The 22,070-nt window shown below is 39.0% G+C and overlaps 2 protein-coding genes across 3 annotated transcripts; one reads left to right on the top strand and one right to left on the bottom strand.

Moving 5' to 3' along the window:
* The first annotated feature begins 253 nt into the window (after positions 1 to 253).
* zgc:56231 (uncharacterized protein LOC406257 homolog) lies at positions 254 to 9,747 on the top strand. The gene is made up of 18 exons (XM_057342273.1): positions 254 to 598; positions 1,095 to 1,190; positions 1,260 to 1,379; positions 1,458 to 1,596; positions 1,716 to 1,900; positions 2,012 to 2,105; positions 2,620 to 2,799; positions 2,877 to 2,988; positions 4,695 to 4,757; positions 4,829 to 4,975; positions 5,081 to 5,246; positions 7,320 to 7,499; positions 7,579 to 7,718; positions 7,793 to 7,958; positions 8,853 to 8,970; positions 9,074 to 9,144; positions 9,212 to 9,331; positions 9,399 to 9,747. Exons 1-18 carry the CDS (start codon positions 476 to 478, stop codon positions 9,627 to 9,629), a joined length of 2,451 nt encoding a protein of 816 aa, XP_057198256.1. The 5' UTR covers positions 254 to 475; the 3' UTR covers positions 9,630 to 9,747.
* Positions 9,637 to 19,095, bottom strand: LOC130559306 (tyrosine-protein kinase Lyn-like). Of its 2 annotated transcripts, XM_057342293.1 has the most exons (14): positions 17,393 to 19,095; positions 16,961 to 17,023; positions 16,148 to 16,271; positions 15,948 to 15,993; positions 15,714 to 15,819; positions 15,307 to 15,390; positions 15,120 to 15,223; positions 14,879 to 15,028; positions 14,071 to 14,223; positions 12,725 to 12,907; positions 12,543 to 12,619; positions 12,032 to 12,185; positions 11,779 to 11,910; positions 9,637 to 9,958 (listed from the first exon to the last, which is right to left on the bottom strand). In XM_057342293.1, the coding sequence occupies exons 3-14, from the start codon at positions 16,250 to 16,252 to the stop codon at positions 9,759 to 9,761; spliced, it is 1,494 nt and encodes a 497-aa protein (XP_057198276.1). In that variant the 5' UTR covers positions 16,253 to 16,271; positions 16,961 to 17,023; positions 17,393 to 19,095; the 3' UTR covers positions 9,637 to 9,758. The 2 variants fall into 2 exon arrangements, with proteins under 2 accessions (XP_057198276.1, XP_057198269.1); XM_057342286.1 differs by having other exon boundaries at positions 16,961 to 19,095.
* Between the last annotated feature and the right edge of the window lie 2,975 nt (positions 19,096 to 22,070).

Here is a 22,070-nt window from a genome sequence, read left to right as displayed (position 1 = left end):
AGTAAATAAAGTAAATAAAAATCATTTTGGGTGAACTCTGCTTGTTCATTTATCAAGTGCCCAAACTTATGTATTAAAGTGATCATTTGTATTACAATTCTTCCAGTTTCAGCACAAAAAATGTCAAACTACCTGTATATTGAAAACGCCCCCTTAATGAACAGGTGTGTCTTGTGCCTTTTTTAAAAGCTGATTGTTGTTGAGTTCTGATTAGTGAGCAGGTGATGCAGGTGAGACTTGATTGGTTGGACATCTCCATTGGGTCAGATGTCAACTCACCTGCGCTAGTAGCAGAAGCTATTTTTCACTCTCGGAATGTTGAACTCGCTGTAAATTGTTCTGTTGGATTCGTGACCCACAAAGCTTTGAAGCTGAAAAAGTTTCTAGCTGTTCAAAACTGTTTTAAGTGACTTATCACTCACGGCTTCAAACCTACCTTTACTTAAGTCCACAATATTTTAATCGCTGTGTAGTCATGGAGACAGTTGTGGATGTGAGGAATGAAGACACCGTGTTAGTGGCTATGGAGTCGACTGCTTGTGAACCCCATCATGCACCTTTGCCAGAACTTTCTGGAGTTTCTTCCATTACATCGCAGGTACCCTTACAACTACTGATGTTGTTTTAAAGTCCCAGTGAAAAAAAAAAATTCAATGCCTATTTTTTCATGAAATATTGCAGCGTTTATTGTAAATAGTTTACCAATGTGGATCATTCTCTTTTTATAATTTGTGTGCCCTCATAATCCTTAGTTAAAATATGAAAATGCGTTCCCTTCCTGTAATGACTATCCATCTTAAATGACGTGTTAGATGGCTTGGGCGGAACATCTGTTAACTCCTCCCCTTCAACTGTCAGTCTGCTGCCAGTTCCTTTTCAATATACAACGGCTGTTTTTATACATCCAATCAAATCGCAGAGAAAGACCAAAGCCACGCCCCCTATTTTTCTCATTAGAAATTCTATTTCAATTGAAAATGCGTCAAAATACGGAAGTAAAAACGATCGCAACTTCCGGTTCACGGGGACTTTAAAGTGTGCTCTTAACATCTCATACAGTTCTTATTATGAAGTTTTGTGTCTTGTGCGTTCAGAGCGAGTCTGCTGAAGGCCCTGAGCAGCAGCAACTCCGAGTGTACTTAAAAGTGCGCCCTTTCAGTGAAGACGAACTCAAAAGCAATGAAGATCAGGTAATACAGAGCTCGATACTGTTACCGCAAACATCGACGTATGTGGGATTCACATCGTTCTCCTCTCAGGGTTGTGTTGTGCTGGAGAACTCGGAGGTCATTGCCCTTCATGCTCCTAAAGGATCCGCTACCATGAAGAACAGTGAGAAAGGCATCGGCCAGCAAGTTTATAAATTCAACTTCACACAGGTAAGATGTTGCCACGGACCTCGGACCTGGAGTTCTGATCTGACCCTGCCCAGTCGTTCTCTCTGGATTTCATTGTAGATCTTTGGGCCATCGTGTACTCAATCGGAGTTCTTCGAGGGAACGATCAGTTCACAGGTGCAAGGCTTTCTGCATGGGAAAAATGCGTTGGTGTTCAGTTATGGAGTCACCAACGCTGGAAAAACCTACACCATACAAGGCAACCCTCTCTCAGACTTTATACAACCATGATGTGCAAACATCAGCATTGTGCAAGTCAATGTCGTCCGTTTATTTTAAAGCAATTGTGTGAAATGAATATGTGCTCTTTGTTCGAAGGTTCTCAGAAGGAACCTGGCATTTTGACACGTGCATTAGAGGTTTTGTTCAAACACATCGTTGGCCGTCAGTATGAGTCCATGGACCTGAAGCCATATTTGAGCTCGGATGTGCAAAAACTGGATTCGGAGCAACTCAAAGCAGAGAAAAATGCCAAGGCAGCACTCTTCGCTCTGCTCAAAGAGGTAAGAGATGTTGTAGTGTTGTATGTTTATGCATTGTGTGTTCAGATGGCAAGCTATGAATGTGTTGACATTTAAAGTGTAAGTCATCCAGTTAAATCTTTATGTCCTCAGGAGCCTGAATCCACAAGAGCCAGCAGAAGTAGAAGCTCAACATCATCATCGGTCAACAGTTTGTCGTTTTCCGGAGTCTCATATGATCATACGGGTATGAGCGTTGTATGTAAGGGATAATGCACAGGCAGCCAGTTGTTATTGCAGAAATAAGCCCTGACAGTGTGATCAGGTCTTGTATCACATTGAAGGGCTTATTTTGCGATAACCGCCGGCTGCTTGTACATTATCCCACTCATTACACGGCTACTTGCTCATTTTTACCAAATGCAGACCTTCGGTGAGGAAAAGCTGTTTTCCTTTGGTTTTGAACTACAGTATGTTCAAATGTCACAAACAGGCAGTTTGGTTTAATCATTTGTAAATATAATGTCATAGGTTTTCTTTGGCAAACTAAAATTAAATGTCTTTTAATAACACATGTCAAAATGATTTGCTGCATCCGGGTTACCGTGTGTTGTTAGTTTTGAGGTCGTTATCTGGGAATAACGAACCAGCAAATGTCTCGACTGGCCAATCAGAATCGAGCATTCCAACAAGCCGTGTAATAACATCTCTTCTATAAACCCTCAAATGTAAGAATGGGCTTTAAACTTTTGATCTTCCAGTTGACAGTGCTGACGGTGCGAGTGATGAAGGCAATTGTCTTTACTCTGTTTGGGTGGCTTTCTATGAAATCTACAATGAGCACGTCTACGATCTGCTTCAGCCGCCCCACACCAGCAAAACCAAGAGACGTCCAGCGCTGCGGGTGTGCGAGGACAGCACAGGGAGCTCCTACGTCAGAGGTGAGGCTCCTTCACAGATTCTGAAAACAAAGATGCTGTCGTCAATGCTGAGATGAATATCAGTGATGTATTTTTAGATTTGCGATGGGTCAATGTGCAGAATGTGGAGGAGGCCAGTAAAGTTCTGCGTGTTGGCAATAAGAACCGCAGCGCGGCAGCCACCAAGATGAACCAGTCGTCCAGCAGAAGGTTGAACATCAGTTTAATATGTCAGATATGTTCCCAGGATTCTTTATTTTGCTCGATCACCTTCTCTGCAGGTCACTTTGACGCTGGAGACACGGGTTCGAATTCACTTTTTGCCGGACCTTTTTTCATCACATATCAGATCATGAAGGCATTTGTTTTCAATAAAATTAAGAAAATTGGCTAACAAGTGTTTATTTATAAAGTTTAGGTTTGGGTTAAGGTTAGGGGTAGGTGTAGGGCTTTATCTTCTCAATAAATTATGTCCTTAACCATTTTTATAAATATAATAAATTACCATCCTTTTAACAATTTTTATAAATATGATTTACACTATCATTGCACAAAGTTTAATGCACAACAATACTGAGGTGCAAATGGCATCTGCCACTATAAGTACCAATAGCATCTAACTACTGTTTAAACTAAATTCAGCTATTTTCATTTAGTGTAAATGGCATATAGCTAAGAAATGCTGCTATTTTCACTTGGTGTAAACAAAACCTACTCCGCTTCAAACTTAAATAGCATCTGTCATTGTTTTCAGTTAGTGCAAATAGCCACTGCCAAAAAAAATTGAGCACAGCTCCACATTTTCTAATGACCTCTAATAAAGTTGAGGTTTCATAAGTTTTCAAGAAATTTTCAACAACAAACTTTAACTGAATCAAAAAAAATGTAGATGCCTACGGTGGCTGCTAGGTGTCACAGCACTGCAACGGAAGAAAACGCATGCAAATAGAAAAACACCAGCAAATTCAGAAAGCATCTTCATTAGTTTGGCGACACATGCCCTGCAAATTCTCGCAACGCAAACAAACAGAAACGCGCTGCAAATTCTCGCAACAGAAATGAATATAGAAACGCGCTACAAGTGTCACAGGTGACAACAGAAGTGTTCGAGGGAAACTTCAAAAACTGATGCACCTGGCTGGGACGGGCATCATTTTACTAAAGACACTAGATGGAAAGCTTACAACCTTTAGCCAATGAGCGTAATGGCTCATGTTAACACCCTGGCTTTAGAACTTCTATTGGGTTCTATACTCTTTGTTGTCGATCACGTTAAATGTAGGTTTTTGCTTGTTTGTTTTAACATCATTAACATGCATTTCCTTAGCCTTTGGATTAAGCTAACATAACTTAAGCACAGCCTTTAATTTACTTAAATTGTTCAATATGGACACAGTGAAATGAAGCGCATCCCAGCCAGGTCCATCAGTTTTTGGAGCCCCCTGGAAACACTTCCGTTGTTGTTTGTGCCACTTGCAGCGTGTTTCTGTATTTGTTTGTGCTGCAAGTATTTGCAGGGCATGTGTCGCCAAACTAATCAAAATGCTTTCTGAATTAGCTGGTGTCTTTTCTATTTGCTTGTTTTCTTCCGTTGCAGTGCTGTGACACCTAGCGGCCACCGTAAGATGCAAGTCAGTAAAAATGTATCATTGATTTTTGTTCTACATACAATGTAATTGCATTTACATCAAGTCCAATGAAGTCAAACCGATGTTTCCCATTAAATCATACCTGACAGCTAAAATTATAAATCTGGGATAGGCCTATAATCCTTTTGTTGTTTGTGAATTGGGGTAAAAATAACTGATTTTTGTTCATTTAACCAAAACCAGGACTTTTAAATACTGATTTTTTTCCAGTACTGGTGTTGCATAAAACTGTAAACAAAAATGTTGATTCCTTTGGTTTGTTTGCAGTCACAGCATCTTCACCATAAAACTCATACGTATCGACGGAGCAGATGTTCAGGGACTGTCGGAGTAAGTGACTCTCTTTGTCAGCATGTTTTATTGAGCAAATCTGTTTGTGTGGAATCTTAACACTTTCTCAGTCTTTCACTCTGTGACTTGGCCGGCTCCGAAAGATGCAACAAAACAAAAACGTTTGGAGAGCGTCTGAAAGAGGCCGGTAACATCAATAATTCATTGCTAATCCTGGGCAAGTGTATCGCAGCCCTCCGGAACAACCAGAATGACAGGTACAAGCAAATGCCAAGAGTGCCACAAATGTCTGCTTTTTCAAATGTTGACATTATGCATTCTGAACTGAACAGTGTTCCTGTGCGTTCCTGTTTTCCTTTAAGGACAAAGACAAATTGCATCCCGTTTAGAGAGAGCAAACTCACTCGGCTCTTTCAGGGAATGTTTTGCGGGCGTGGCCGAGCATCCATGATCGTGAACATCAACCAGTGTGCCTCCACTTACGATGAGACCCTCCATGTCATGAAGTTCTCCGCTGTCGCCAAGCAGGTTTGTGATGATCGTTGACAAAGTCTGAGAAGATGCAAATTTTGCATATTGAGTACATCAAGTTCTACTATCGTGGCGTAAATCTGCCAAGACGACTTCTTGCGTGTGTCCATTTTTTTGTCTTTACTATTGCACAGTCTTGAATTAAAGGCGCAGTTTGTATAATCCGCTGCTAGAGGGCGCACATTCAAAACAGATATGTTCAAAACAATAATAATGGCGTAGCTTGACAACTAATAATCAGTCAGACTTGAATGAAAAATCACGTTTATGGATGATGTAAAGTAATGGTTTTATAAATGTTGTTTGATGACATGATTTTATTTCTTTATAATGAATTGGACGCATTAGATGCAATTCATAAAATTTAATGAAATTACTATTTAGACAGATGATCTAAAACTATTACTGCTTGTTCAGTAAATGTATACATGACACTCGTGCTAAATTATACATGACACTCGTGCTAAATTAAGACATTCAAACAATAAGACTAACCTTGTTGATTGATATAATCATACATTTTCTGTCAGTAAATGAATCTAAACCGTTGCTCACCTGTCTAGTGAAACATGCAAGCTCAGCATATTTGCCTAGTAAAAAATGTCTTGACAGAACCGATGTTGTACCGAAATTTCGACTCTCCGTGAGATTACGACTCCCCTACTTCTGATTGGTTCATTCACTTAGGGACCAATCACAAAGCAGCATCCTATCTCTAAATCCCGCCCACACCTAATCCTATCCCTAACCTTCGTAGGGGAAAACAGGGGAGTCGTAATCTCACGGGGAGTAGGATTTTGATACAACAACGGCTGCAAACAGTAAAGAATAATTGTTTTGCGCAGTTGTTATGGAGCACAAGATAGTTGCTTGATAGACGATACAAACTAATACTTTCACATTTGTCCATGAGACGGTGTTGTCATGGTTTCTATGGCAGTAATAGCGGAAATCGAGGGTAACGCCAGAGACTGTTATTAGGGAGGTGCAAGGTCTTACTCTGGAGAAAGCATAACTGCTTACACGAATCATGTGAGGCACCTCAGCCAATCAAATAACAGCCTCTAGTCTCCTTTCCTGCATAGGGAGCTGCAGAGATGACGTATTTTTGTATGTAAAACCCGGAAGCAAGTTAGTATATTAGGACTTCCTGTTACATCGCTCTAAAGTCTATAGGTTTTGTGAATGGGTTTTCGCCCAAAATAAGATCTGTGGTAAACAAAACCTCTAAATATTTTCACATTTTATTCTGACACAAATAAAAATCGCATAAAATGTAATTTTAGAGAAGCGTTATTGTCTCTTAAAACCGGCAGTTGCTAAAAGCGACTACTTCCTTTGGCGGGGACGTTAGACGTCATCGTGCATATAAAGTTCACAAATGCAATATGGGCACAACTATCTTAAAACGTAGATGCGGATTCATTCACGGAGTAATGAATTACCAGGGAACACATTTTAATCAAGTTTGAGAGTTGTCGGAGGCTTGGTGGTGGTGGTGAAGTTGATATCGAGCGACCTTAAGTGTAGTTTAAGCATCGTGTTAGCTTTTTACGTCTGCCGATTGTATTTCAGCTTCAAAGTAACAAATGTGGTGTTAATTTGTAAAGACTATCTTGATAGACATCATAAACCTTTGTTAATCACAGAGCTTATTTTTTGCAATCTTCCAAAAGCCTATGGGGAGAAATGCATATGATTTTGGCACTTGTGGGTTAGCCTACAAAAATACATCATCTCTGAGCCTCTTTCCATTTAGTGTCTTTGGTAACGCGGATATGACGCTATTGACAGGCAACTGCCAGACACAGCCTGTGTCACTGGTTAAAATGACAATTTTCTCACGATTTACAAATAGTTGGAAACATTTGAGATCTTGGAAGTACTCAACTGAACGAAATGTATAACACTGGCCTAGTGGTTTTTGGATATTTTACTGCAAAAGTTACAAACTGCACCTTTAATGACACATCCCACCCACAGTGTGACATCACTGGGATCACGATTTTTTGTATGTCACTTTAAATAAAATCATCTGCTAAATGGCTTTTTTTTTTTTTCTTTTGTTAGGTGCTTCAGGTGATACCTCAGCGATCTGTTGAGTCTTTGGCTCCCCGGCTAGTTGGTCGTGATGGGAAGCCATTGCTGAAGAATGGAGTGATCGATGCTCAGGCGGTTGATGAATACCTTTCCGAGGAAGAGCTACTGGACAGCGACGATGAGGCAGACATGTCCATATTACCTCAAGAGGTGATGCTTTCAAACTCTGTGATGCAATGAATACCTAAAATAATGCTTCTGTTTACCTGTGACTGTCCGTCGTCTGCAGGAGCTTGTGAGTTTGGTGGAGAGCTTGCGTCTCAAACTGCTGGCCGAACGTAGGAAGAACCTGTTGCAGGAGATTCAGATACGGAAGGAAATGGGAGATGTGATGATGCAACAGATCATGGAGGCAGAGGAGCTGCACAGGTGCGTGTGAGCATTAAAAGGACACGTAATGTAGAATTTAATCCAGTAATCTTAAGCATTCGTGCTCATTTCAGTCGTCAGATGGTGGATCTGAAGGAGAGTTATGAAGAGAAGATGGAAAGCACCTTTGACATGTATAAAGAGGCTTTGAAAGAACACGCGTACCAGTGTGCGCTGGAGAGGCTGGAGGAAGATTACATCCCCATTGAAGAATACAATGAAGAGCTAGAACGAGTCAAGGCACGTAAACACCTCAACATCGCATCCACAAGAATGCACAACAGTATTATAATGCCCCAATTACAATTAGATTTGTGGTTACCAAGTTTTAAAGGTCCAGTGTGTAGTTTTTGGAGGATCTATCGTCTGTAATGTGTTTAGAGGTATATTAAGATCTTATAGAATGAAGCATTGTTTTTATTACCTTATCTACATACACTGCGGGTCCCCTTGCATGGATTTCACCATGTTGTATCTACTGTAGCCCTAAACGGACAAACTGACACACTTTTCATAAACGTTATCTCCTTTGACAGAAACAAAAAACGTGATGACATCTCGGTCCCGTGTCAGCTGCAGTAGTGCTTCGAAAGGGAGGGGAGGGATGGAGTGAGCCGTTGGTTGCAATTCACAACCTCACCGCTAGATGCCGCTAAAATCTCCACATTGCTCCTTTAGCTGGAATAAGCCATGGTTAATTTACGTAGGGCACGGGGGTTGAATTTAAACTGCAAACCTTCATTTTAACATTTGTCCTGTGTTGGAAAACAACCATCTAAAACACTTGTATGCATATCGTTTGATGCATTTCCTTCGGAAACCTCGTCTCTAAATTTGCTGAATAAACACTGTAAAACATGTTTTTTACGGATTAAATACGGTGTTAAAGTTTTGTTACTTTTTTTATTGGTTAAATATTTGTAAAAACCCATGGAGAAACATAACGGGTGACTAATAATGATTTATGGCAAAAAAAGAACAATCACAAAATTTGGAGATGCGAGGTTTCAGAAGGACCGCAGTGATATCCCACTTTTAATTATTCCAGATGCGGCAAGGATTTCAAGGTACTTTTTCTGATATCTTGGCATGGTCTAGTCAGATTTTTGAAGTCTGGAAGTGTATTTTTTTCAGGAGCTGGAGAATCTTGTAAGTGAACTGGAACAGAAATGCCAGCGTTCAGCATCCGCTCCACCCGTCACACTGGCGAGCTCAATGCAGACAGATCCACTACCTGCCACACCGGACGTCGGTATGCCTGCTTTCAACCCATTCATCGCATGCATCTTTCTTAGAACAGTGATGAGGATAGATGAGTTCTTTTGTTTAATGTTTCATCCATCCGCTAACCAAAGATGCAGAGAGATACCAACTGCTGTACAAAGAAAAGTGCGCTGTGGAGAAACTGTGTGTCGAGAAACAAGAGGTAAATAGACTCTCTTAAAACAACAAAAATGATTTCAGAGGCGAAACTTTGCTTTTTCTCTTTGTAGCTGCTTGTGTCTCTCGGGCAGCGAATCGGCGAGTTAAATGAAACCCTGCAGGAAGCCGGCGAGAGCTACATGGAGAAGCTCGCAGATGTCCAAAATCTACAGAACAAACTCTCAACCCAGGTACACACATACACTTGCATTAAGATTGTGTCAGTCTGAACATAACATCTGGTTTTATTGGGTACAGGAGCGTGAAATCGTGCGGTTACAGTGTGATGTCACAAACAAAGAGGCGGAGTCGAGCAGTTTGAGGGAGGAGCTCTCCAAGCTGAATGATTCTGCGGGTCAGCCTCGTACGAGACGCGGTCTGCTGGTCAACATTAAGGAATCGATGATGCCTCAGTCCACAGGCAATCTGTGTCGGACCATCAAGAAGTCTGTGAGAGCGACGACGTCACTCAGGAAGAAGCCCAGCTGAATGCATGCGTGACAGCACTGATGTGTTTAATTTGTTTTAGGTATTTAATGTACTTTTATGTGTAATAAAACTATTCTAAACTCAATCGGGTGGTCAAATGTGAAGGCGTGTCCTGATGTGTGTTGATGGTTATTGTTGCTGGTATTGGCCCTCTGTGGCTGTGTTAAAGTCTTCTAGAACGCTCTGCATGTATTCAAAAGTAGGCCGTTCCTCTGGTTTGGCCTTCCAGCATGACAGCATCACATCATAGAGTTCTTTAGAGCAGTGCTCTGGACGCTGCATGCGATATCCCCGCTGAACTCGTGCTATCACCTCCCTGTTACTGAGGCCTGGGGGAGAGAAATCAACATGGCGTCTTTAGGTGATATTCCCCTTTACATCCATATCAAGGGTCATGTACACTTAATGCAGTAGTATTACACGCCTCTTTACAACCGTGTGGTGAGGTATAATTGTAACACTTTACAACAAGGTGCTATTTGTTAATTCGTTAATGCATTGGCTAATATGAACTAACGATGAACAATACTCTTACAGCATTTAGTAATACATTATTCAAATCAAACGTTGTCACTGTTAACATTAGTTAATGCACCATGAATTAACATGACTAACTGTATTGACATGAACTAACATTAACAGGGATTAATAAATGCGGAGAAACGAAATTGTTAATTGTTCGCTAATGCATTTACTAATGTTAACTAATAGACCAATTTGGAGTCGACGTCACGGTTACGTCACTGCCAGCTGCGCGCGCAAACTGGTTGCTGAAAAACGAAACAAAGCAGCAATGAGTGAAACGGAGGAGACGATTAATTCAAAAACGTGTTTTTGTGTTGTTGAATGTCAGAATAGGAATGGCAAAAATTATGGTATTATTTCCTATGGAATACCGTCGTTGAATATGCCAGTTTCAGCTAAACAAGTCATTAAACAAACAGGCTGGACTGACGAAATCATCCGGATCTGTGTTTATTTTATTCAGGTAAGGTTTTCTATAATCTTTTGTAGGTCTAACTTTTTTGTATACCGTATCCGTGTAATTCTCTAGTCGTTATAAAGGCGATCTCTTCAGGGGTTTTCTGCAGCCAAGTTGCGCGCGCATCCCGAATGTTTACAAACTTATAATTAGCCTATAGCAACTTATTGTAAAGTGTTTCCGGTATAATTCATAGCCATGGGAAGGGAAGCAATGTGAAAAACTGACAGCATGACAAGACTGCGATAAAAATCTAGTTTATCACATTTTTTTTAACATTTCCTAAATGCATGTAGAAATGTCACTGTTGTATTGCTTAAAAGTGAATATAAACTTGTTTTTATTTGCAGTATTTGAGGTCTGAAAAAATGCATCAAAATTAATCTTTTCTGTTGTTTTCACCTGTTTCTCCAGTTTTCATTTTCTGCAAATAAATGCAAATAGAAACAATACTTCTATTTGAAATTTGGGAGAAATATTGTTAGGAGTTCACAGAATGAAACAAAAACTGATAATTTTACCTGAAGACAAATGCAATAAAACAAAACAAAAATTATTTTGAAAATTAATTTTGGTCTATAAATTTTTCCACGGCTGTATATATATATAGAACATTTGTAATATTTAGGCCAAAAAAAACAAAAAAAGAAAATTATTTTATTATTTATTCACCCCAGTTCAGTGTCATTTCAAACCTGTATGACTTTCTTCTAAAAAAACCCCAAAAGATATTTCGAAGAATGTCTGTAACCATACAACATTGGTCCCCATTGACTTGCTCAGTCAACTCACTCAACTCAAATAAAAAAATACAAAAAAAATAAAGTTGAGTTGAGTTGACTTAAATTGTATGGGAACAAAACCGGACATCTCTAAATATAATCCTTTTTTGTGCAAAAAAATAAAGAGAGTCATGCAGATTTTGAAAGATATGAGGGTGAATAAATACAATTATTTTTTGGCGAACTATCCCTTTAATAGTGATGCTTGTTTTATTCCACTAGAGGGCAGCAGACGGTAGGTCCATGTGGCATCTTACAAGCATTTCCTAGAACAGCGCTTCTCAAACTTTTTCTAAGAAAAAGTGAAATTCATGACACAAAACAAATATCACTTAAAGCACTATGAAAATTTGTGAAATAAGTCAAATGAATGCACTCCGCTCACCTGCGTATGGTGCTTTGCTATATGTGACAGTTTCATACATTAGGACACCAAAAGACCACATGTCTGATTTAATAGTGAATGTCCCATAGTTAATGGCTTCAGGTGCTGTCCATTTGATAGGAAATTTAGCTCCTAAAAATAAAATAATCACAGTGCGTTTACAATGAAATGTGTGGTGATGCTAGAATCATCTGTCTTGTTTTACTATAGACAGATGTACATTAAAATAAACTGTACACGTGAGTACATTTACCCTCTCTGGCCGAGTACTCGTTGTCTTCGATGACTCTCGCGAGACCGAAGTCTGCGATTTTACACAGCAGACTTTCACTGACAAGAACATTCGCAGCCCTTAGATCTCTGTGGATGAAGTTCTTCTTTTCGAGATACGCCATGCCTTCTGCTATCTAACACACACGCACACACGCACGCACGCACGCACGCACGCACACACACACACACACACACACACACACACACACACACACACACACACTTCATGCATCACAGGTGCGCTATAATAAACCGCTTTCCGTCCTTCTGAGAAAATATATTAATATCACATCTGTAGCTATGATATGCTTGACAATACAATTTGACTAAATGGAAAAAGATTACTGAAAGGAAAAAATGATTAATTTTTATTTAATTATGCGTAAATTGATTTTTATATTGATTGGTCATGGCGTGTCAAATCAACCATATTTAGGAAATGTAGGATTTTTATCATTCTTTTTCTGATCTGTGTGTGTGTTTGTCTTTACTTGGGCGCAGAAGTCAATGAGTTTATGGAGCTTCAGTTTTCTCCCGGCTGGGCTCTTCAAGAAATCCAGCAGGCTTCCTAACATCAGACAAACAACCAAATGAAATTCTAATATATTAAAGATGTGTTTTATTTATAATGCAAGTGTTTTTGAACCCCAAATATTTGGATAGGGAGAATTACCGTTAGCCATGTATTCTGTGATGATATAGATGGGGGGAGTTTTGGTCACCACGGCATGAAGGCGAACGAGACGCTCGTGTTGAAGGTTTTTCATGAGATTTGCCTCCTGAAGAAAAGCTTGCACAGACATACTGCCAGGCTTCAGCGTTTTAACCGCTACTTTAGTGCTGTTGTTATAGTACGCTAAGAGAGGGATGATAAATGTAACTTTATTAATAACCTTCTAACATGGTTTGTGTGTAACTAGGCTTAGTGAAAACACAGCAAAAGCACGCATGTCAACTTGAAATGGGTGCCCAACCAAAAAAGAATCAAAAGAATATGTACGAAGTCGGCACACCAAAGCTCCAAAAACATTCTCCCCGTCCTTTCACGTTAATTTTTATTTGATTTTTGGAGCTTTGTATATATCCTGTAAATAGGCTTAGTTAAATTAAAACAAGTAAAAATGTACTCTACAAAAGATTTTACACGGGTTGGGCAAGTTACTCTGAAAAAGTAATTATTAGTTACATATTCAATATTGTAAAAATTGATGTCTTATGCTGCTATAGCGCACTCCGTGCCACTAGCAAGCGGATGAATGCGAAAGGCAGTCTGAGCGAGGGGTGTTTCTCCTGGAATGTTTTATCCAAAGCGACTTACATTGCGTTATCCTATAAGCTTTAAGATGACTGTACAAATTACTCAAAAGTATTGAATTACTTATTACTAATTACTTTCTATATCCTATATCAACCTTGATTAGTTAAGTGACTCAAGGATAGACATGAAACTGCTCTTTTAATTCATTCAAATAAATCATATAAAACTACATAGGAGTATTATTACCTGAGAATTATACATTAAAGCATGGATTTTAAAGTTAGACTTTGGATTTTGATTTCCACTATTGCACACATATATACAGTATTACACAAAGTATAATTTAATTACTTCAGAAGTAACTGTAATTAAATTACAGACTTTACTTTTTCAAGGGAAAAGTAATTAAATTACAGTAACTAATTACTTAGTGACTATAGTTACACCCAACACTGGTGATAAATAAAAAGACTTTGCATGAAAAGTATCATATGCGTAGCGCGTTTTTAACATAAACAGGAAGTGGAATTCATGCATAAAGGATGTCTCTGTTTCCCTGTGTTCTGTCTTCTGGCCCACGTATATGAACTAAACTAATTTTCAGGGCTAAAACATAATCTTTTTTACCATACCCCTGAGTGAAGATCCTCTTAGGGTTAGGGTTAATTTTGGTATAATGTTTGACACATTTTTAATACATTTATTACGGACGCGTGGGTCCGAAACACACTTTAAACACACTTGTGAAACACACTGCTCACCCATCCAAACCTCTCCAAACTGTCCAGCACCGAGTCTGTTCAACATGCGAAGGTCATTTTTGCTGATCTCCCAAGCGTCCTCATCCCACGGTGCGGTGACCTGAGGTCTCACACACACTTTATCCAAACGTCTACAAAGTCCATCTGAGTTCTCTACAGACATAAACATTCACATCAAAAACACACTAGACACTTAAAGGGACAGTTCACCCGAAAATACAAATTCTATCAATTGTTTATTCTGTCATCATGTCATTCAAAAGATATTTTGAGAAATGTCTCAGTGGTTTTGTGTTCATATAACGGAAGTCAATGGGGTTCAATGTTGTTTGGTTATCAACGTTTCTCAAAATATCTTCTTTTGTGTTCTGCAGAAAGAAACTCATACAGGTTTAGAAAGACAAGTGAGTAAATGATGAAAGATTTTTCATGTTCGGGTGAACTGTACTTTTTCAAGCAAACAATTTATGAGAACATCCCTGTTGAAAAAAACAGCATATGCTGGTTAGGTAGGTTTTGAAGCATGGTAGCTGGTTTGTGCTGGTCCTTAGCTGGTCATGTGATGGTTTAAACTGGTCCTGAGCTGGTTTAAGCTCGCACATGACCAGCTTAGACAAGCAAATGACCAGCTTGCAGCTACCATGCTTCAAAACCTATACCTAACCAGCATATGCTGGTTTTTTCAACAGGGATGTTCTCATAAATTGTTTTAAGTGAAATTTCAAAAACTCCTTCTACCAAAGATTTGTGGGACTAAGTAAGTTACTAAACAACTAGCCCTACTGAAAAGTAGCCTTAAAAGACTTACTCTTGTAGTGCGAGATGAGATCTTGTATGTGTGTGAAAGTGATTCTGGAAGAAATGTAGAATCCTCCTTTATCAAGCGACCGGATCTTATAATGCTTGATCATATCTGAACCGTTAGCATTTACATCTCTGACTGACATGGAGTAATTCCCTGAGGAAAACAGAAAGATTCCTGTTCGTTGCACGAAAACAACACATCTCAGTATGTGTGTGTGTGTGTGTGTGTGTATGTGTCGCCTCACCTGGAGTTGTCTCGCTCTCCCGGATGAGAAAAGCTCCTGGTTTGTTGGCGGGGGCGAGCAGCTGTCTCTCAGCATCCCTTCTGCTGATGTTCTTAAAAAACCATCTGACATGAAATTGGGAGCATTGAGAAGAAGTGTGTTTTCTATGATGTGTATGTAATGTGTGTGTGTCTGTCTGCATTCTTACTCATTTGCTGCCGTGACATAGTTTGAAGGTATAAGACCCTCCTGTCCCGAAGAAAGTGATTTGGCTGTCCACCAATCACCATCCCTAGAAATGTATAAATATTTTTCACAGTAGGACAAATTCGTGTAATTTGCTAATGTAAATGATGTCAAATTGATTTGTAAAATAAAATCCTTATATTAGTTAATACAATCTACGATATATTAAATTGATTGTAAAAGTGTTTTTGTTTATTTATTTTTGAGGAAAACATTTTAAATAAGAGACTAAGAACACTTTAACTTTTATTGTAACTCAACAAATTGATTTTTCAATCTTTTTTGACTCCATGTAGCAAATTTGTTAAATTGTTCAAGTTGCAGGCTAAAATTTTCCAGATTTAAAAGGTTAAGTATAATACTACTCACGCCTTTAATACTTTAAGTCTCTCTCCTTTCTTAAAGCTCAGATCAGTGTTTTTAACAGCTTCATAAGAATACAGGGCGTTGACAGTTTGCTCCTGTGCACTGCAAGCTGGATTTACATATTCACACGACAACACAACAAAAGCAGGTGCATTCTCATGAAACATACACGAGGCAAATGGAAAAATAGTTCTTGAATATGTGTAACTGTGTTTGCGTAATGATGACGTATGATACCGTGCATATCTTGTAGTTTTTGTCCAGGAAGCAAGGGTGCATGCCTCTAAAGATATTAAAGACCACAAATGCAAATTCTATATGACTTAAGGTGCTTTACGTTATTTGAATATGAACTGTATTTTAGTGATGTCACAGAAAAACGCCTGCGTTATTACCAACCACGTTTGTTCAAATAGTGGTCGGAAATATTTTCTCACCTCGGATCTTGTTGGGTCCGTGCTGTAGCGGTTGGTTTGAAGTGTCTGAGTATTACGCTTCCCCATCACTCCCTCATTCTTTGATCTGGAGCTCACACAGCCCATACCAGCTGAAGAGACAAGCCTACAGACAAGACACAGGGGCTAGTTGTCACACTTTTTTAGGTAATATGACAAAAGTCTAAATACAAAATACTTGTTTTCATTTTATGCAACTTACTCATTCCTGTTTCTCGAAACAATGTTGATGTTATTGAATTCACGATTATCATAAACAATACAGACAAAAAATTAGGCCTACTTCAATGACATTATGAAGCACCTTAGAAAAACACCACATTTGACCCAAACATGGTTTGAAAAAATCAAGCATTTTCTAAAATATCTTTTACATTCTGCTGTTTCACAAATTTATTTTGTATGCCATACTTTTTACTGTTTAATTGTAGCTTTAAAAATGGGATTTTATGGCACTGTATCTTTTTCTGATGCTAGAAATGTTCAATAGCTTGTATGACTAAGTTAAATAAATAAATCTACCCTGATAAATATCATATATATCATATAATCATATATAACATGATGATCATTTACAGCCTAATTCATGATAATAATAATAAATAAACAAACAAAAATACATTTATCATTAGGTTACATATTCAAGATCCCATATACTACAACACCAACTCTTATTTCATTAAGCATTTGTTATTTCAAACTCGTGTGCATTTGAATTAACTTACAGTTGGCTACTTTCATTAAGTATTTATCTTTCATTCAGTTGGCTACTTAAGACTTAAGTGGATGTCTTACCTATCTGAACTGGTAGTTGGTGTAACTGGTTGTTGGCAACTGCAATTAAATGAAACCTTTAAACTGTAACCAAAAAAAAACAAGGAACTTCAACTATCGTCGTTAAACTTGCTGACCGTTTTTATTTGCATAAAGATGCGCTAGACGTGTGAAGGTGCGCGCATCAGCAGCTCCCATGATGTGTAATATTAACTCTGTGTTTTACATACTGACGACACATACAGTAACACGGACAAAACAGATCATTACCATGTGAATGCTGGTTGTCTTCTTCAGGCCTATGTAACATTATTCCCTGTTTTCAACTTGCTTTAATTTAAAAGTGAAATATGGTATTAAAAACCTAAATGATCTGATGTGAAATTTCAAATTTAGCATAGTATGTACTTTTTTGTTTTGTGGGGGAGAAAACTGCAAAAATATAGCATTTACACAAACAACCGATGAACTTCATGATGTTTTTCATGGGAAGAAATGCATTGCTCTTAATCTCTGCTGCCCCCTGTGGAACACGAGCGCATAGCAACAATGTCCATGACAGTCTGACCTCCAGTGGTAAATAGATAAATATTACCAGTTCACGAAAACGGAGAAATTAACATGTATAACTGAGCAAACAAATACAGTCAATACAGTAACGTTAATACATAACAATTCAATAATACAACAATTCAGCTGCCATTTATTAAGGACAAATCAGTACGTTTCTTTGTTTTCTACAAACAGTTAGCAGTCTTACTGTTCATGACAATGACATTTATCAACTATAATCACAAATGCGGTGACCTACCTAAATAAACAAACAAATAAACAACTTCACAGTAAGTGCTTAAAATACATACAATAAATGCATTTTCAAATCAATGCAATATAGACATTAATGTTTAAAGTCTTAAAAGGGTGAATATTTAATTGCCCCAGATTCTTTTAACATTATGGCAGTTGGGCACGTGCAAATGGCAGACCCCAATCGATGCCGAAGCTAACCTGTGTAACCTGTTCCTTTATCCGGCGTTTATTAGGATGAACCAATCACAGTCCAGGACGAGGATTTTCAAATAGAGTTTACTGCGTTTGATTTCTGTTCTTTGATACGACCCTCTAAATTATTGCATTTGTAAAATGTCCCATCCAGTATATAAACGTCTCATAAAAAAGACACGAACGCGGCTTCACATTTGCATCACTGCATTAAAAACTAACAGGTGTGTACGACTCCATGCGATGCAGGGCAGATCAATTTGCGTATGACATCAAGTACCGCGAGACCGATTCGAGGTAATATAGTGCAGTCTAATCTCGCGGTATTTTGTTGTCGCAGGCCGATTGGTCTGCGCAGCGCCGCACATACGCATAATCTGATCACGTTTTCACAAAGATAGCGTGTAGTAATGCGTATGGACTTTTAATGGCCCTTAAAACGTGACAGATACAGTTTATAAAGGAAATTACATCCTGCTAAGCGGAGGAAGAAATACAAGGCTTTGTAACGACATGAAGATGCGTAAAACGTAAACAACGAACTTCTTTGTGAGTTTTATTCTGTTTATTTTTTGTCATGTTGTTTAGCCTCACGTTTCTAAATAACATACAGTTGTTGTAACTGTAGCAGGTGAATTTACCGGTCCAAAAGCAGCTACAGGTATATTTTTGTTGACATATTGTAGTGTCTGTAACTGTAGGCGCTGAAGGGTTTTTCTGCAACTCCTTTAATGCCTTTCCCATAAAAGAAAATGAAAGAAGAGGGTTTTTTTGCACTGCCTGTGTCAAATTCAGTTCGTTTTTGCTCAGATGTTGCTCTTTCATAGCAGTTGTGTTATCTCTTTAGTCTTTGACGTTTGTCCAAAAAAATGCTTAAAAAACAACTGAACAAATTGTTCTAATATATTAAGAGTATGGAGGTGTAAAATGAATGTAGATTATAAAGGAAAATAATCTAAATTTGGAAAATTCTGAGTTCCGTTTGTGACATTGTTGAGATCTCGTTTCTGAAATTTCTGCCTCTATTTCTCCTGAGAAATATCTGTGACGCAGATGAGACGTCAGCAGACGTTCGATATCTCAATGGGCGTGTTCGACATGATACGGCGCCGCAAAATCCGACAGGCGGATGACATCAAAGTACCGCGAGAGCGATTCGAGCAACCATAAAAAGTTTCCTCTCGCGGTATTTTGATGTCATCCGCCCGTCGGATTTTGCGGCGCCGCATCAAGTCGAACAAGCCTATTGACTTCTAGATGAGTTTGATCATACATTTATAATTTTAATCTGGCCCTGCTGAACACACACGGCTGTTTCTCTAGTCTGAATATTTTATCTTCAGCAGAGTTCTATTATTTTTGACAGTTTTATATCTTCAGCTTGGGTTTTTGTTGGTTCTTAATGTAAAGTTAATGACTTTGGCTGGCGTAGATGATCAACTGATGCAAATCAGTTATTTCATAAATTTAGATCTTTTTACAGTAAGGGACAGTGCTGTCCACAAAACATATACAGGATCTCCAGCGCATCAGGTTCTGATGAACGTTTTGCAACCTTGGTTTGGACACTCTGTTGTTTGCTCGGCTGAGTAACTACAGGAGGTGTTGCTTCTAACGTTGGTTGCACCTTGTTGGGTTTCTTTATATTCGGTAGACTAAAGACAGTTAAAATGCCGTGTTTCTCTGTCCAACCTTTATCTGGCTTTGTCAAAGGAGTCATGGTGTTCTCCGTGTCCTTCTTTGCATGTTCTGTTTTATCCGTCTCTATCTCAGAATCGCTTGCATTTGGAAGGTGAATGTATGTGAACGTTGTTCCTGTGGATCCTGCGTATTCCTCTTGCTCTTTAAATGGAGGAACTTTATCAGGTGTCGTAGGGCCGAATAATGAGTATGGAGCATCCTCTTTCCCAGAATTCTGCTCTGACTCCACCACCGCCTTCTCTTTTACCTGTACACTTTTGGATGCGTCTTCAGCCTGCGTTGAAGAATTGGGGCTGGTTTGATTTTCCCGAAGTAACCAGCGACCGTTATCAATAAGGACCGCATCCTTGTGTCCCACCCAAGTCTTAAGAGTAACGTTTGGGTCAGTAAAGCCTTCTATGAAGCTTGTGGCGTTAAAGTAGGACAGATCTGATATGACGTTTGTGCGAGCCTCATGGATGGAAGCCAGACTGGTGACGTTTGTACCTTTTGGACCTTTTCTTTTCTTGGTTTTGTGAGTGGATGGTGGTTTGTCCTCATCGGAAGCAACTCCTTTAACGCCTTTCCCATAAAGTCGCTCAATAGTCCTCTTTACGTAACCTTTGGCGATGGCCAGCCTGCACGTGTCTTCATCTTTTGGTGATGTTGAACACTGGTGTTCTGTGCTGTCAGGAGAGTCGGGCTGGTAATCTGTCGGATCGGAACTCGGGCTAGTCAGACGTGTCTGTCCGTGTTGCACGTCAGTGTTGCTCTTAGCAAGAAACATTTCTCTGATGGATTTTACTCTGTTGATCTGGACGTTTGCTTTTGGATCTCTTGCCAATTCGCTGGTTTTGGTATCATAGCTAAATGCTAATGATTTTGAAAGAGAATCCATTGATGTGCTGTCTGTGGTTTTGGTCATCTTTGGTGTCTCTACATTTGTTACATTAATGTGGTTCAAGAGCATTTTGCCAGACATCTGATGTGTATTGCAAGGTCTGTTTTCCTCGGCCTTTAGACTACCTATAAGCTCATCCACAACGTTTGTTTTTTCATCTATAAAATCAACACCCTTTTCTTCATACTCACTGACTTCTTCTGGAAGCTCTTGATAGATGGTGTAGCATTCTGGTGTCTCCATAATAACATGCTCCTCATCTGAATAAATACAATTATTAATGCAAAAGTCTTGCGCTGTGTTTGAATGTTGGATCTCGCCTACTTCCACATTTGGTTCAATGTCAATAACATGTGATGTACCTTGCTGCTCAGGTAACCCAATATCTGTTCTTGTTGGAACTTTTTGAGATGTCTGAGACTTACTTTGACTTTGCCAGTGTCCTGATATCTCATCTTCTGAGCAAGTCTGTTCTGTATCATCATAAAACATGGGACATTTCACTGTAAGATTCTCTTCTTCATCGAAATATGTTCCCTCAGGAAAGCACACAAGCTCCTGATCACAATTCTCATATTCTCTTTCATTGAACACTTCTCCTTTGTAGAAAGTCGGTTTTCCTTCATAGCTTACCAGTGACTCTGAGTCTTCATTTGCATCTGTATGTTGATCTGTTTCTTTATCTGTCATCATTTCTCTTATCACATCTTCTACAGATGTATAATTTTCTACTTCAGAGTTATTTTCTTCCAACGTACCTCTTCCTTCATCAGTTCCTCTTTGTCTTTCTACTCTCATTTCTTTCTCATTTTTCTGATGTTTCTTCATTGTTTTATCTTTTTGTCTCTTGTGTCTTACTATTATTTCTTGTACTTGTTTTTTCTGTAACTCTATCCCAAAGCTAGATTCAATGGATGGCATGTCCTTAAAGAAATCTGTATCAGGTATGGAGTTGTGCTTCTCAATTATCTTTTCCTCGGAAAAGTTCTCACCTCTCAACTCTTTTTCGTGTTTATCAAAAGTTTCTGTGTCAGGTCTTGATAGTGATTCAGTCATGGAAATCTGTGACGTGCTGCTCTCCGGCAGGTGTGTGGTTACTGCTCTGTCAATAATTGAATTAACATTCAGGTTTACATAATCTTCCAGAACACAATTTGATAAACTGGATGAAATTTTTTCAGGGCGATGCTCTGAAAATCCATTTTCCTTCACATCCGAGGGAGAATCGCTAACCTTCTCCATGTTGCAGATGGCTGCAAGCCTCTCAGGAACTCCTAAATCTTCCATCAGTTTTTGGATGGCCTGCTCCTCCTCTTCTGTACTTTGATGGGACTCATTTGTGTTTGTTGTGATGTGACTCTTTGTTTTATTGCTCAGTTCTTGGAAGTCTCTCCATCTCTGAATCAGCTCAATGGATGCTGAGGTTTGCAGATCGGTCATTCGTTCTCTTAGCTCATCTGGATCTTCTATTCTTGCTAGTTCCTTTAGAGATTGGAGCATGAGCATCGCTTCAGAACAGCTCAGATGACTTTCATCCTGACAATGTGC

The sequence above is a fragment of the Triplophysa rosa genome, linkage group LG1, assembly GCF_024868665.1.
Source record: "Triplophysa rosa linkage group LG1, Trosa_1v2, whole genome shotgun sequence".
NCBI lineage: Eukaryota > Metazoa > Chordata > Actinopteri > Cypriniformes > Nemacheilidae > Triplophysa > Triplophysa rosa.
Note: the sequence above shows the minus strand (reverse complement) of the source record. Positions and strands in the feature narration are given on the sequence as shown.

Excerpts from the sequence above, each read along its gene's own strand:
- zgc:56231 (XM_057342273.1), top strand. The coding sequence starts at position 476 with ATGGAGACAGTTGTGGATGTGAGGAATGAAGACACCGTGTTAGTGGCT. Across the intron at positions 2,106-2,619 it reads AGTCTCATATGATCATACGG|TTGACAGTGCTGACGGTGCG; the intron begins GTATGAGCGTTG and ends TTGATCTTCCAG. Across the intron at positions 4,758-4,828 it reads GATGTTCAGGGACTGTCGGA|TCTTTCACTCTGTGACTTGG; the intron begins GTAAGTGACTCT and ends ACACTTTCTCAG.
- LOC130559306 (XM_057342286.1), bottom strand. The coding sequence starts at position 16,252 with ATGGGCTGTGTGAGCTCCAGATCAAAGAATGAGGGAGTGATGGGGAAG. Across the intron at positions 15,994-16,147 it reads CGGACCCAACAAGATCCGAG|AGGCATGCACCCTTGCTTCC; the intron begins GTGAGAAAATAT and ends TAATATCTTTAG. Across the intron at positions 15,820-15,947 it reads AAAACTACAAGATATGCACG|CTTGCAGTGCACAGGAGCAA; the intron begins GTATCATACGTC and ends ATGTAAATCCAG.